Source organism: Lepidothrix coronata, unplaced genomic scaffold (assembly GCF_001604755.1).
Source record: "Lepidothrix coronata isolate B3197 unplaced genomic scaffold, Lepidothrix_coronata-1.0 Scaffold3, whole genome shotgun sequence".
Lineage (NCBI taxonomy): Eukaryota > Metazoa > Chordata > Aves > Passeriformes > Pipridae > Lepidothrix > Lepidothrix coronata.
In genome coordinates this window covers 10018580-10034534 of record NW_016690183.1, presented here as the reverse complement: position 1 = coordinate 10034534, position 15955 = coordinate 10018580, and the positions used below count along the sequence as shown (strand labels likewise).

Here is a 15955-nt window from a genome sequence, read left to right as displayed (position 1 = left end):
TTCTCTTTTTTACCACACAGTAAAACACTTTCTCAAAAACCTAAAAGCCAAGCAAACAGAAGGACAGATGTTCCTAGAAGCTATGAAACAACTTGTAAAACCCTGTCGATAACATTTATTTTTATAGCATCTATTTTGTCATTTGAACATCCTTTCTGAGACACTTTAAGAAACTTAGTAGCATTTAATGCACAAAATACACACTTAATGTGCTCAGAAAGACTGCTGGACAAATAAGCACTGAAAAGCGTTCTCTCTCTTTTAAGAGCAGCGTATCAATAATCCACCAGGAACCCTCTTCTGAAATCACCCTTCTCCCTTTCACCATGAGGGAAATGTCAGAAGATGAAGGAGATTATTCTAGAGAGCTGCAAAAGTTTCTTGGCTTGTAGAAGCTTCCTCATAGAACCACTGTACGAGTGGAATCTGAGGATCATCTCGGATTTACAGAAGGACAAAAGACAGTTTTCTGTGTTATTTGTAACAAAGAAAGAACTCATGACACAATACTCCTGCCTAAATGAAGAACATGGCATGCTTTAGAAGTGATGTATCTCAGAAATAAGAAACAACAGAAGAAACTGCAAAATGTTGAAGAAAGGGTATTTTATACACCCCCACTACTATGAGTTGTCTGGCAGTCTGTCTTCATGTTTCATTGTTTATTGCTGTTAAGAGATTAACATTGATGCATGATTTCTGTTAAAAATAAAAAGGTAAATTAAAACCAAATGCAGACCAGATGTATTTATTTCTGCTTCATTCTGTATGAAATGACTTTTCAAAACGTCAAAAACTGAAAGTGGTTATTCTATGTTAAGGGAAAAAATATTGCAGTAAGTGTAAACATTTGTGATGCTTCTAGGTTTGGTGGGGGTTTTTTGTTCCAAAGAAGAAACTTGCCTGCAAGGCAGCCCAAGCTGTCCCCATCAAAACAGACAACAACATTAGGATGCACTATAAGCAAGCAAAAGCACAATCATTGCCTTTCAATTAAATGGTATGATAGGCAAGAGATGCCAGTAAATACTTTTACAATTCGAAAGAGTCATCTTGCTAATGTGCTTGAAAACATTTTTTCCACACTTCTCTATTTCTTTACCCTCTATAATACAATCTTACATGTGCACCACTAACACACACTAGCTTGTCTCCTTGCAGTCCCACAGAATTACTAGCAAATACTTACCAGTCAGGAAAACTACCCAATAAGACACAAGACTCCAAGGTTTAAAATCATTTCAAGTCTTTAAAAGACTTCAAAGTCTTTAAGAGACTTTAAATACGATCAACAAACCGAGATGGAAACACTGACCTTGTCAGTCATCTGTCAGTGTCAGACACTGACACTGTCTAGCACTTAAGGTGAAAGAACATCAGCAGGCGCTTGTAATTTTAAAAAGTGGAAAAAACTACTGAGAGCAGCTGCTGGTTGTATAGCACTTCTGTCCTTATGACCAAAGCTACATAGACGGAAGCTAATGCAGCCAGCAGCAGCACTAAATTCCACTTCAGTCTTTGGCATGGATTAATACAAGGAAACTGGAAATTAGTTAATAGATCCACAGAAACATTTAGGATCATTTATTCTGGTTTCTAGTATCCCAGGCTATTCAATTAGTTATCCTGTATCGAGTTCAAGAAGGAAAATTCACTTACCAACAACTGGGGCTTTTGAAGACTTTTCATCCCTAGGCACACACTGCTCTGGACAAGTGCCTCATAGGTTTGGCCCTGGAGACCTTTCAACATTAACAATATCTGCAGAATGAGCCTCATGCCAAAGGCACAAAGGGTTGTACAAGCTCACGGTTCCTCAACTCCCTTATGGTAAACTTGTATTTGGCTAAAGCCTCACTTACACAAAAGGATCTATTCTTTATATGAAAGCCTTCAAGATGTGGAAAATCATCACCTTCTCTGGTAGTTTGTTCCACTGGTTAATCACTCTGTCAAAATGTTTCCCTTATTTCCAAGGTGAATGTCTGACTTCCAGCTCTATGCTGTTTTCTACTTTTCTTCACCAAATTAAAGAGTACTTTAGCAGTTAATATTTTCTCCTCATCGAGTTTAAAAGCCACTTATCATGTCATCTTTAATTCCTATTTTAACAATCTTTTACTTTAGTTCTTCAAATCTCCTTTTCACTGCACATTATTTTTTCAGTATGTTTTCAAAGCCACTTCAGGCCACTGTTACAGCCTTTTTGACACAGCATCAAAGAAGAATCTTACAGTATCTTGTCCATTTCATCATCACACCCTGTTCTGGAAGTACACAGTCCAGACCACAGCTCTTTTTGTAGCATTCTGTAGTCCAGTATATCCATCCATGCAAAATTATTCTGTAAAATTAACATGTTATTGCCATGTTGTTGCCATGTCTTCATATGGGTAAACCATTACATTTGTTTTTGTGTCACCTATAACTTAATCCCCTTAAAACACATTGATATACTGCACATATACTGTTAACTTTTAAAATAAAACCATCAAATGTTAAAAGTCAAATGCCTAAGTAGAAATGTGTAATTTTGGTTGGTAAAGCCAACCCATTGTTTAATCTCAAAGAATTATATTGTCCAAGGACTTATTTTCCACAAAACCACAACAACTGTCATATTCCTCTCTCTCAATTTTCCATCAAATAAATCTATGATGAATTTTCCAAAGCACACAGAATAGGAGGCTGAGATTTCTGGTCATCTCTCTCTTGCCTACAGGTGCTGCAGTCAGGATTCATATTCTTCTAGTATTCTGGAATTTTCTTGATACCCAAGATTCACCAAAACTCAGCGTAAGAGGGCCACAGACCTTCTAAGCAGAAGTGATGATCTAAGTGATGATTCCTATCATCCCATGTATTTCCACACGTGCTTCATTATTCCCTCTGCTATAAACAGACTGTCCAATGTCTTTCCAAACACAGAGATGGCTGAGTCCTAATATTTTGTTTCCCTCCCCAAAGAGGCACAGAGAGAAACACCTATTTCTCAAAACCCCAACACTGCACAGTGTACCTCCTACAGAGAGAGAAATCGAATTGTACAAGAGTCAAACTGCTTCTCTTTTGCCTTTGTAAGGCCTTTCCAAACTTGATCACAGGAGAAATAAGCTTTTGAACTAATGGCCTGGCAATTACTCATTTTAAGTATTTTGATACAATGCCATATGGATTGATAAAAAGTGGATAACAGAATGCATACAATAAGTACCACACACACATACTTGACTTCCTACAATTTTTGGCCCAAACCCCAAAATTTGGTATGACAGAAACACCTGGTAATTTATAAAAATCTTCAACAATAACATAAGTTATGGTTTTGTTTAATAAATGACTTATGAATGGAATTCCCTTTCAGAACTTCTGTTTTCCATGCTGTTTAAATTTATAGTGGTTTTGCATGCAAAGAATGGCAACAAATTTTATCAAAATGAAAACCAAAGTAACCAGGATGAGAAATGCCTCACCGAAGACACCAATCAAACAGATAATCTGCAAAGTCTCATAACCACCACAGAAGTCTTGTCATATTCAGTAAATACAAAACACATTTACAATTCACTACATGTGGAAGGTTTCTCTTCACCCTTTGTCCCCCATTTTACTAAACACGATACTGAGGTATGAGACATTTCACTGATAAGTGTAGTCCAGCAGTATGTACAAACACTAGAATAAAAATATGCAGACTAGAAACCACACAGATAAGCTAAATAATTCATATCCATAATCCATAAAAGTAGAATCTTTAATGAATAATAAATTACATCAATAAATTCATATCTATGTGATTACATTAACAATGCTAATGTTGGTTTACTTCCAAACTTCAACAACTTTGCAGCTAAGTCCTGTAATACCTTATTCAACAAAACCGCAAAATAACACTTGCCCTGGAAACATAAATAGTGAGGCATATTTAAATCTTAAGGAATCTGACTACTTTCTATTTTAAGAAAAAAACAACTATCTTTTAGCTCTGTCAGGCCTGTTTTCAGCAGTGTGTTACAAAAGGATGACGAATGCCAATTGCTACATGAAACACACATGCACTGACTCACCTAATGCTTGACCTTTCAGGTCAGTTATTAAAACAAATCCCTTTTCACTAGAGAGGAGCTATTTTGTAAAGTAAAGCACTTAAACTGGAAACTCTGCTAGATGCTCCAAAACTCTCCAGTAACTTAACCCTGCAGTTTACACTTGTAAACTACTCAGGTCTTTCTCGGCTGATGTACGTCGCAAGCATTCAATAACAAACATGGCACAAAAAAATCATTTCTTTAGAAGCCAAACCTCCTTTTCTGTTGCCAAGATGCTTATTGCTACACAACTCTTGCATAAAAGTATCAGCAATTGCAAAATAACAGGCTGACTACAGGATGCCTGATATCTATTTTCAGTTGAAACAGAAATCAGCTTTTTCCACAAATAATCAGCTTTGCTGGATTCATTTTATGGAGGGCAGCATCTCACTTTTTATGGTCCACACATTACTTGCAATACAAGTAATACATTATTTTAAAAAAAATTTTACTTATTTGTAAAGTATGACCATGTGTAACACAACAGCAACATTTTCAGTAACTAATGCTCTTAGTATCTGAAACAAAATGACCAATGATAAACTCAAGAAAGGCCAGTTCTGTATAATTTTCCAGCCTCAGCTAGTCTATAATTTTTTAATATAAATGTCATTTTTATGAAGTGCTTTCATGCAGTACAAATTTGCAACTATAGCACATCTTCCTAAATAAAAGCAGTTAGCCTAATGATTCAGAGTGGTTTAACTTGCAGCCCACAGTCCCAATCCAACCTGCTGGCCATTCCAACTATCCCATGGTCTAATTTTATCCACAAGTGAAGGGATTATAATTTGGGCACCAAACAGCCAAAGATCAACTATATCCACGCTGCACTAGGTAAAGATGTAGGCAAATTACACAATGCACTCATGACATGCAGCCTAGAGATGCTCCATAAACCACGACCACTACTGCATGCTTTGGTCAGTCCCTGGAGTAGGATTCAGTAGACCTGATCCAACCTGCTACTGGCCTGGAGCATGACCTTGAACAAAAGACTTCTATTCCTGATGCCTGTGTCTGCATCGTGAACACACAGATAATAAAGCTCACCTCTTCTGTAAATACTTCATGAGTTACAGACAAAAAAGGTCTAATTATTTTTATATGTAGTACTGTTATTGAAACTGTCTAGCAAAAATATTTTTTAAAAATTATTTTTTTTTATAGAAAGTAGAAGTATCTTTTGATTGCCTTTTTGCTTTGATGGCACTTTTCACACAGAAATGAGGAGGAACATTTCCCCCTCTGCCCACCAAAGCTCCATATAAAAAGCAGACTTCCTTATATCACTGATCCTTCTGAACATTTAGTTTTGATAATTAACAAATTAAGAAACTGAGTTTAAATAAAACTCCAGTTTAAAGGTAAACAAAGCTCTAAATGGAATTAAGTCTTCATTAAATAAGAGATTCTAAAGAGGGGCTTAACAGTAAAGAAAAGAAAAACAAAATGAAACAAAATAAATGGTAAAGTATGATTCCAAGAGGTGTATAAGTCATTAGTATATCCCCTTTAGCTGTTACTCCTACTTCGAAGTCTTATTTACTTTTGTTTGTTCCACTGTGACTAATCCTTTGTCACAAGCATGTTCTTACTGAGAGATAATACCTGCACTTGAACCAAGTAATACTGAAGCACTCCATTTATAAGGAAGTCTCAATTGTTCAGGCAGAAACATTAAAGAAAGTATTTCCTTCACAAAATTCACAAATCTTACTCAGCACCTTGACACAAAAAACCCCTTTCATTTCCAAATCTTCACTTCTTCATTAACACAGTATACAAGAGCACTAGTGTGAAATTTTCTGCTCCTAGTTCTTTGAGCCCCTCATTCACATTTTAATGGGAATTCCATCTGAAATATCTCTGCCCAAAACATTCAGTTTTAAGCCTCTCTTGCAGTTGTTTGTGAACAAAAACAAATCACTTAAACATATTAAATAGAGGATGGCAGCTACCTACTCCAATTTCAAAAGGCCAAACTGAATTGTACACATAATCATTTGCAAATGTTTAGCATCTCATACAAAGAAGCCAGAAAATGCGTACAAAGTGCCGACTGGTGAGGCAAAGAACTGAAAAATATAAACTTGCATCTGGAACTGATCTTGGTAAGAATTTCATAAGCAGACAAACAATACATGTAGCAGTGTAAAAAATAGGTCAACATGAGACCTTTCTCACATTCTGAAGGGGGTATGCTGACCACCAAGCTATTGATTGAGTCTTTAGTTTCCTCAAACAGAGTCCAAGTTCTGTCCTGAATATGAAGTAAATCACTGGAAAGTTTTAAAACCCATTCCATCATCAGAATAAGTGGAAATTTTCCTAACCAAAGCTGATTAATCAGAAAGCAGTGACTTGTTGCATTCTCAGTGTATATTGGAAGTTAGATACACCACCTTGAAGGCTGAAAATACAGAGAAACTAAAAGACTATACATTTTAACATTAGGTAGATCATGTTAAAACAAGTAAAAATATTATCGATAGTGTGATATTACTTTTCAATTGCTGCCAAAGCACATAAGGATTCTGAAAGCATCCAGTAAGTCCTAAAATAATTATAATTCTGTAGTTTCCATTGAAATATTTAACTAATTTTCAAAGGCTTTATCATAGGCCTGTACCTATGGCTCATTTGGATCACTTGCTCAGCTGATCTTCTGATCACTGTTTTGGAGGTAAGGACCACTGGAAACGAGTACATGACTCCATAGGAGTGAGTCGCGCTTTGATATTATGCTGTCATCAGTCCCATTGTTTCTGCTCGCTTCCTGCCAACGTTAGTCTCCATATTTCCAGTTAACAAACCTCTAAAGGAGTTTTCTATATTGAACAGTGTGAATTAGGGCTGCTCTGCACTAATTCTTTGAACAGATGTACTTCAGGCACACTTAATTAAAAGATTTACTTAATAAAAATTACTTGTATGAGGCACTACTAGAATTCGCTTTACAAAAACCACAGATTTGCTTAAATACACAGAAAAGAAGTTTTACTTTCATAAGCAATTCCTACACAATCAATTAGGTTCCTAATCTGTATGAATTTACCTGGTTTTAATTCTACATAGCTACATTGTAATTGCTTGGCCGACTACTATAGAGGACTTTTAAGACATGAAAACCAGTCTAAAATCAAAATAAAAGATGGCATGTGTATTATAAAACTGGAACATTTCCCTGAGATTGTCAAACACTGAACAGCAGCCTCAGCTACTCAGGGTGAAATATTACCCTGTTTAATTATACAAATCCTTGAAGTGTGGAAAATGAATCATGTCCCAGATGACAGATTTCTTTTTCTTGCCCCCTCAAAACACATCTATTGTTTGTTTGCTTACAAAATTGTTACCACCTAAGAACTGCTCCAGACAAAAGTTTATATTTTTCAGTTCTTTGACTCACTAGTCAGTACTTTATATATTAAGATACAGCATCAGCACAGAACATTAGCAGTTAAAATACAAATGAACAAATGTTATCTGTCCTTCTACATGCCAAAAGTACTGGCTGCATCTCCATTTTCAAATGTGTATTATTACTTTTTATCAAGCACAAAAAAAACCTAAAAATTTGAAGCTGATGGAAAGTCAGAACATTCTAATATTAATTAAATCCACTGCATTTTGTTTTGTTTCCAGTTATTTCCAAACTCATATTGTAACTTTAATAATCCATTGTTTTGGGAGTTTTTTCCTCAGCAATTTACATTAAAAAAAAAAAAAAAAAGATGATCCATTTTAAGGCTGTGACATCTTGCTGAAAAAGTTACCATTGAAGTTGTATTAGCCTGACTTGATTTCTGATTCATCTGATGATAGATATGGGTTTATGAATTTCAGACACCAATGCAAATCCACAACGAATGTCTTGTATATTCAACTAATGCTTTTCCATAAACATATAGGCTAAGAAAAAAAAATAAAGCTACAATCATCTGAAAACTTTGTCTAAATGACATGATTTATAGTACCACCTCACAATTCTTACTTAAACATCATACAATTTAGCATTTAGTCAACCTTTCTCTTCTTGTAATTTATAAGAGCAGAGGGGAAAGAGCATTCCTTGCCAACTGACAAACTAATAGCACCGCAACAGCTAACAGGGGTGACCATTTCTCCTTTAATTTGAACAATACTACAAAACAAAAGTTTTAGAAGCAGCCTATTTCTTCCACAGGAAACAAAATTACTCCAACATTAAAAATGAAAATAAATGTCCATAAACCAGAAAAAGTTACAAATTAAACACCTCCCTCTCTCTACTCCAGCTATTCTACCTCCATAAATGCATAACTGGCCCCTCCAAACAAGGGTCTTCTTCAAACCCACCACTGTCCATATAGTCATATATTCTCTTCCTCCTCTGCCAAGTTATCTGGGTCTACTTGAGAAGGAATAAAAAATCTCTGGTTTCTTATCCTTTCAAATGAGTTTCTTACCTGAGAAGCTGAGGGTCTCAGCCATTTACTTACAAATGTAATAAACGAAATGTACGTGACATGACACTGCCTTGAAAATCTTCCAATGTAATTCTGATTTTTAGATTAATAACAATAATAATAAGAAGAAGTGCAGTATAAGACCAAGGTCTTAATTTCATCAACTTTAGCATATACAACTATAACAGCAAATGAGTAAATTTTAGAGTAGTAGTACTTTGTAAGACTACCATTAGGAAAAAGTTTCTCATTTTTTGAGAAAAAAATTGGATTGTTTGTTATATTCAGATTACATAAGTTTAACTACTTGATGCAAATGAGAACAAGACCAATTCTTGCAACAGAAGAAATTGTGTTTACATTTAATTTCCATGTATTTATAACAAGTTATTAACCACTCTTCTTCCACAGGTACAACATTATGGGTTTTTTAAAAAGGGCTGTAGTGCTTTCTCACAGTGTTCATACATATCTGATACAAGCAAACAACAAAGTGCATTTGATCCTACTTTCAACAGTACTTAGTATTCAGTTCCAGCACTGTGAGCAATGTTTCCACTGCAACTGGTTTACTCTCCTTTTTACTAAAAGGTAGACTGCTTAGTAAATATAGGAAAAATAATTAGAATATTAATTACACTCAATGCAGCAATATTTAATCTCTTCTGTCATAACCATAGGGCAAGACTATTTTAAAGCATGTTGCAGCTTGAGCATAAACTGTTTTAGGTGTTGAAAGACTATTCAGACTCAGTCTTGCAAAAGCCTTTATGTGCAGGCACATAAAACAAATTCCTCTCTGATAAAGCTTTAGACAGCCAGGTTTGTGCCTCGAAATTTCCCTAGGTATCTACACTCTGCAGGGATGAGAACTCAGATGCATGTCCCGTCTTAACACTCTCTCTAACATGCTCTTCCACTGGCCTTGTGAGCTCGTCTCTGCAGCAGTACAATTTCAAAAGGAGGTTTACAGAGCGCCTCTCCCACTCATCCCCTTCCAAAACCTTGATGGTCAGCACAAAATTGTGGGTATAATGAAACAGGCACTTTATTTCTCTCTGGCAGGGCAGACTGAGACCCAGCATTCCATATGAGATCATCATGTTCTTTACTGAGAAAGCTGACTGTCCCACTTCAATTTCTCAGATCATCAACTCTTCTGGCTATAGCTGCAATGCTACTTTAGTAAATCACAGTGCAATTGCAAAAAGCACATATGAGCACAAGAAATAGTCGGTTGGCTGAATCAGTTCTGTGTATGCTTGGCCTGGAATATTTTATTTTGTTGCTCCAGCCCCAGGAAGGCTTTAAACCATGCAGAAAGCTTCTTTAGACACTGCCACAACAGTTAGTGTAGTAGCAGAGACTAGCTGCACTAATTCTTCAGCGGTCAAATATATGGTAAGCCTATATATCCTTCAAGTTGCTTTGTAAGAAGTTATCTTGAACACAAAAACTAACAGCTAAGCCACTGGTCCTGCCCAATCACTTGTACACTGGGGTTTTTTCCTGCTGACTTCTTTAAAATCACAGAATGGATAAGGTTGGAAGGGACCATAGTGGGTCCCCTGGCCCAATCTTCCTGCTCAAACAGGGTCATCCTATACCACATGGCACAGGATTGTGTCCAGACAGTTCCTGAATATCTCCAGTGAGGGAGACTCCACAACCTCCCTGGGCAATCTGTTCCAGTGCTTGGTCACCTGCACAGTAAAGAAGTTCTTCCTCATATTCACATGGAACTTCTTGTGCTTCAGTTTCCGCCCACTGACTACCGTCCTATTCCTTGGCACCACCAAAAAGAGCCTGGCTCCATCCTCTTGACACCTTCCCTTCACATACCTATGGACATTGATGAGGTCCCCTGTCAGTTGTCTCTTCTTGAGGCTGCATAGGCCCAGCTCCCACAGTCTCTCCTCATAAGGGAGTCCTTACTCCAGTCCCTTAATCATCTTTGTTGCCCTCCACTGGACCTGCTCCAGGAGCTCCATGTCTCTCTTGTACTGAGGAGCCCAAAACTGGACACAGCACTCCAGATGTGGCCTCATGAGGGCTGGGCTGAGGGGCAAGGATCATCTCCCTCGACCTGTTGGCAATGCTCTTCCTAATGCACCCCAGGATACCATTGGCTTTCTTGGCCTCCAGGGCACACTGCTGGCTCACGGACAGCTTGTTGTCCACCAGGATCCCCAGGTCCTTCTCCACAGAGCTGCTTTCCAGCAGGTTAGCCCCCAGCATGTGCTAGTGCAAGGATTGTTCCTCCCCAGGTGCAAGAGGTTTTTTTTAAGAAAAAATCATCAGCTCAGTTTTAATAACACCATCACTAAAAACTGTAATTGCACCATTATAAGCAAACATTTATTTTTTTCTTTCACCTTAAAAAATGTTACAGTGGGCTGCAACAAAACCTATATGTAGGTATAGAAGATGGTGGTAAGCTGGTTCAGTTCTAGCTCTGGAGTGGTCACATCCAATCAAGCAACAGCTCCACATTTGGCAGCTTATACTTTGCTTGAAATCAGCTTTCAACAACCTGAGGGCATGAAGACATCCATTAGTGTGTCTCAGTCATGGGCTGGACTTTTTCATCTTGGTGTTGCAGCTAACTTCACAAAGATGATCTACTCGCACACCAGCAAGCTGATAATATTTATGAAAAACTGAATGACTACAGTAAGAAAGATCCTCCTGGTGGTTTTGCTTTATATAAGACAGAGTAGCAGTAATGGTAACAGACAATGCTTTTCACTGTGGTGACTTTTTTGGAAGCTTTGAAATGGAATTTCTATTTTATTTTGCTGTTCATGACACAGAGTGTGAACTACACTAGAGAAAGAATTATAAGCTCTTCAGACAGATAAAAAACATTGTGCAGTATGGAAGAGGTCACTACCTGGTACAGCAAAGTTTTTTGGACATTATATTTCAGGTTTTTTTCTGACATGCAAGGAAAAGATCACTATTAAATTACATGTTCCATGGTATAGTATAATTTGAACACATTAAAACAAATCAAGGCAACAAGTTCAAGAATTCCAAGAACTAAATCAGGTATGTTGCTATGTATTTCAAGAGGATTTAAGAATGAATACCATTTGATAGCCTGCAAGCCACATAAGCAATGTACAACACTCAGATTTCTACTCCTTAATACATTATGTAGAATTACCTTAACAGAAGTTCTTTGGGTAGTTTTTTGTTAATAAGGGCTTCATCATTATTTGAGAAAACCTAGAAACAGACAGAAAAAACACCATTTTAAAGACCAACAAGAAAAACATCTTTGAAAGAGGCTTTTCATCTTTTATTTAGGTGCTTAATGCCTTAAAATTACTGTTAAGGTCAAGATTTCAACATATTAGTTGTTAATATGATAAAATTATTTCAATCTTCAAAATAAGGCCACACCTCCCACATACACCTGCTCTTCCCTAGTGCTAAGATTCAACCGAACAAAAATTGTGGAGCAACTTAATAACCATGAAACAAGCAACCAGAAACACACTTATACCACATAAAGAAGTATTTTAGGCAGTAGGGAAACCTGGAGCAATAGGAAGACACATACAAACACACTAGTTGCACAGTCCTAAAACTGGCCCACTCTCCAGTCATTCAAGTCACTCCCTACAGTGCAAATACTTTGGCTACAAATATGTGGGTATAGATAAAATATAATAATCTATAGACTTAAATAATATAGTGCCACAGATAGGATAGCAACTGCTATATAAGCAAAAGAAGCATGTCAAGACATGCTACAAGAGAAACTGAAAATACCTGTCACCCAGAACTTCTTTTTATTAACATATATCCTAAGAAAAAGAAAATGGAGAGACTAAAAGAAAACGCCGAGGGGAAAAAGCAGGCAATAGCTAAGATTGTATAGGAAAATGTTTCTACAAAAGGAGAAAAGGATCAGTCAATAGTAAAATAGAAAGACTGAAAAAAGGAGATGCTGACCAGCTTTATAACTTACTGTAAATATTTAGGTTTGAGAAATTTTAACAGAGGAACACAGCAATAAACAAAACAACAGTGAAACAGTGAACTGGAATTTAAGGAATGATGGCAAAGACTAGAAGATGTCAAAGCCCCAAGCAACCACTTTCCATGTAAAGAAAAGACCTTTATGGGGTTCATTTGCTGTACAAAATACCAGAAACAAAAACTAGAGAGAAGGATCCCAAATAGATAAGTTTTCTGAATGCCAATAGGTAAATATGAAAATCATACAAAACAGAAACACGAAAAACAACTGGAAGGAATCTTCTCCCTTCACTAAGAATATGCTGTTCCTGACTCAAGCATCAGGGTATCATCCCTTGTTCATCCTACCATCCACACACATGACATATTTGACAACTATTTGCTTTCTTCCTTGGTTTAAAAAAAAAAAAAAAAAAAGGAAGCGCAAAAAGAAGGTCCATCAAAGCAAAGAATGAAAAAGAAGTCAAATATAAGCTTGGCTCTGTCTTCATAAAAGAAGGGAGACAGCAGAAAGTACATATCTGGGAATTTTGAAAATATCTCCCTCAAAAATACTATTAGATTTGAAAACTTCAACTTCCTTCTGGCCTCTGTCAAGAACTCTTTTTCTCTTCCAGTACATCCTAGGCTGATTCCACGTCTACCTGCATTCTACTGTTTCAATTTTGACACAGATTTCTTCACTCACTACCTCTGTGCACAGTTATCCACATATCTAAGAACAATAAAACTGTCAACTTTCAATAGGACTGAGAAGTTTAATCGAGCTTCCTTTTCTGGGAACTGGAGCAGCACAGTTATTCACAGACTAAGGACTACAGACATTGTAAGCATAAAACAACCATGCATATATATGTCAATAGGACAATTCCAGTTCCTTCAGAAGAGAGGCAATGGCTTTAAGCAGTTCCACATGGTTGACCACAGGTTAAGCTTTGCTCTGGTTGTGCTTTATATCCAACATCCGTTGCTGTTGATATTTTCAGCCTTTAGGCTGAAATACACCATGTACATCAACACCGTTTTTAGAACTGGTTGACTGCTTCTGAGTTTGGCAACTGATAGGTTTATGAACTAATTGCATGCATGCCATTTTAATATTATATGCTACTCACAGTTAGCAGCTTCTAGCCTGAAAACAATAGCATAAATAGGGATTCATTTTTTTAAAAAAGAATAGTCAAAACATAGGCCTAATTGTGTTTACTGCAGCACTCATTCAGAAAAAGGGGACACATAGGCCATTCTCATAGAACTTAAGCTCACTGAAGAGCAAAGCGAGGAAGTATTCTTGTGCACTACAGGTTAAAATAATAAGTTGCAAAAAAAAAAAAAAGTTACCTCTGGGAAAGCACACAAGATTTGTGGTAAAACAGACAAGTGAACTTAGATCTCATTAATTCTGGTTCAGAATCTGAACATTCAGTATCACAGACTACGAAAAATCCTCTTAATTATTTTCCAGTTGCAGATAATTCTTCAAAAGTTACATCATCTAGCATACACTTCCCACATATATTTTTAAATAAAGCTACTTTGTGGACTCCTATTAGTTTACATGTGTGTGCCCTCACTTTGCCTGTATAAAAGCTGTTATTATCCAGTTTTTCTTCACACCATAGATTCTCATATATATCTCATATGGAGATACATACAAATATGCTCACTGTGTGAGGGTAACACAACATTAAGTTGGTAAGGTATGAGGCAAGTTACTATTTAACACAAAGAGCTATGATGTGTGCTCATGCCTTTAGAGTATTTCCAACTACTCATCAGCTCCTGCATTAAAAAGTCAAATCACCACAAATCATAGCACAGTTTTTTGGGAATAGTAAGTATTTTTCTACTCGGGCCAAGCTGAAATGTACAATCAAAGCTAAACATACAATCAAACTGGCAACTCTCATGGGAAAAAGGCTTATTAAAATCTTTATGTAAGATGATAAATCTAAAGTTCAAGTTGGACAGACAAATTATTTTAAATACATGACAGCATATCTGACCAATATGGTTCATTTAGGAATCCCAGTTAAAATTGGAAAAAAATGCAGCTTTTACTACATACTACAAGTGTGTGATGTATTCAGCCCCACAAAGTACCACACCTACCACACAAGTCACAGATTTGGCCACAAACAGATTCAAAGCTGTTTTCCCTCAGACAGTAACTTTTATGTGTTCTTGTACACGTTAGCTACAATTCTCGTATGACAAAAGATTATTTTTATGGAATAAGTACATTTAGAAAAATGAAGGTGTCTCTTTATAGTATTCTTTTACTCTGTGCAAGTTTATTAGCCGCTAGAGCCACATTGCATTTGCATCTCAGAGGAAGCAAGAGGCTTCTTTAAAGGCTCTTCAATACGTTTTTCCCGAATGGAGAACAGACACGGGACAACTGAGGCAGTCATCTTCTAGATGAACACTTGTAATGTGATTTTTAATGCATGCAAGCAGAGAGAAAAGACAGAGAGTGCCAACAGGATAATATATTTATTCTTTGAACAGTTCCTGATAATTTAAAACTTCCGTTAATGAAACAAATACCCTGGTACATTCATGTATCACGTCTCTGAAGAAAATAGTGCTGTCAATTTTTACTTCATTTTTATTACATAACCTCTAGTTTTCTGTTTATTAAAAAAAAAAATCCACCAAAAACAATCAGTCAAGGAAGTGTTCAATCACTGTAAAAAATATTCTAGTATTCTTGTCAAATATAATTTATTTTTCTTCAGTTACAGACGGTACTGACAATGACATGCCCTCAAAATACCTGTACACAGTAATCCAAAACAGCAATTAAGAATACCCTGAATGTAGAAAGAATATTTCTTCTCTCTTTGCTTTTGCATTTCGTAGCAAGTTTGACCGTGTTAACAACAGGGTATCTCAAACTCTAGAAAAGTGTGGGTTTAACTGTAAAATGTAAACATAAGAAGAAATACAGATCTCTACATTCCTAAAGGAATTGCGAGAACAAACAAAACAAAACCCAAAAGAGAAAATTCTAGTTGCTTATTCCTTGAATCTTGAGCCATTTCTTACATTCCTTGACTGACCTCTCTTGGTAGTATCTTCACTGTTCTTTTGAAAGATTGGTTATAATGAGCTAAAAAGGCAGTATTTTCTTGAAAAATTTCCCGATACTTTTGTACGCTAAATTTCTTCAGCAACTACACTTTTTAAAACTTTCTTTATCATATAAATAAAGTATCCATTTGTGTAAATCTGTCAAACACAAAAAGAATAATCTCCCTATTTTCCTTCCCCTTTCATGTTATTAAACATACTAATTGCCACTAGTCCTAGAACATAACTCCTTGGTACCCCACAGTTAGCTTGCCACCATTGAAAGCAACACATATTAATCTCTTCTGGTCTAACAGTTAGTGATAAAGGTCTCCTGTTTCCATGAAA

General features: G+C 36.4%; 1 protein-coding gene across 4 annotated transcripts in view; it reads right to left on the bottom strand.

Annotated features, from left to right (window-relative positions):
• The window catches only part of FBXL2 (F-box and leucine rich repeat protein 2), a 56576-nt gene that overhangs the window by 25500 nt on the left and 15121 nt on the right, over window positions 1–15955 (bottom strand). For all 4 annotated transcript variants that reach the window (XM_017821028.1, XM_017821020.1, XM_017821030.1 and 1 more), the window contains exon 2: window positions 11712–11773. In XM_017821028.1, coding sequence (XP_017676517.1) covers window positions 11712–11773 — 62 coding nt within the window. The remainder of the gene's footprint in view (window positions 1–11711; window positions 11774–15955) is intronic.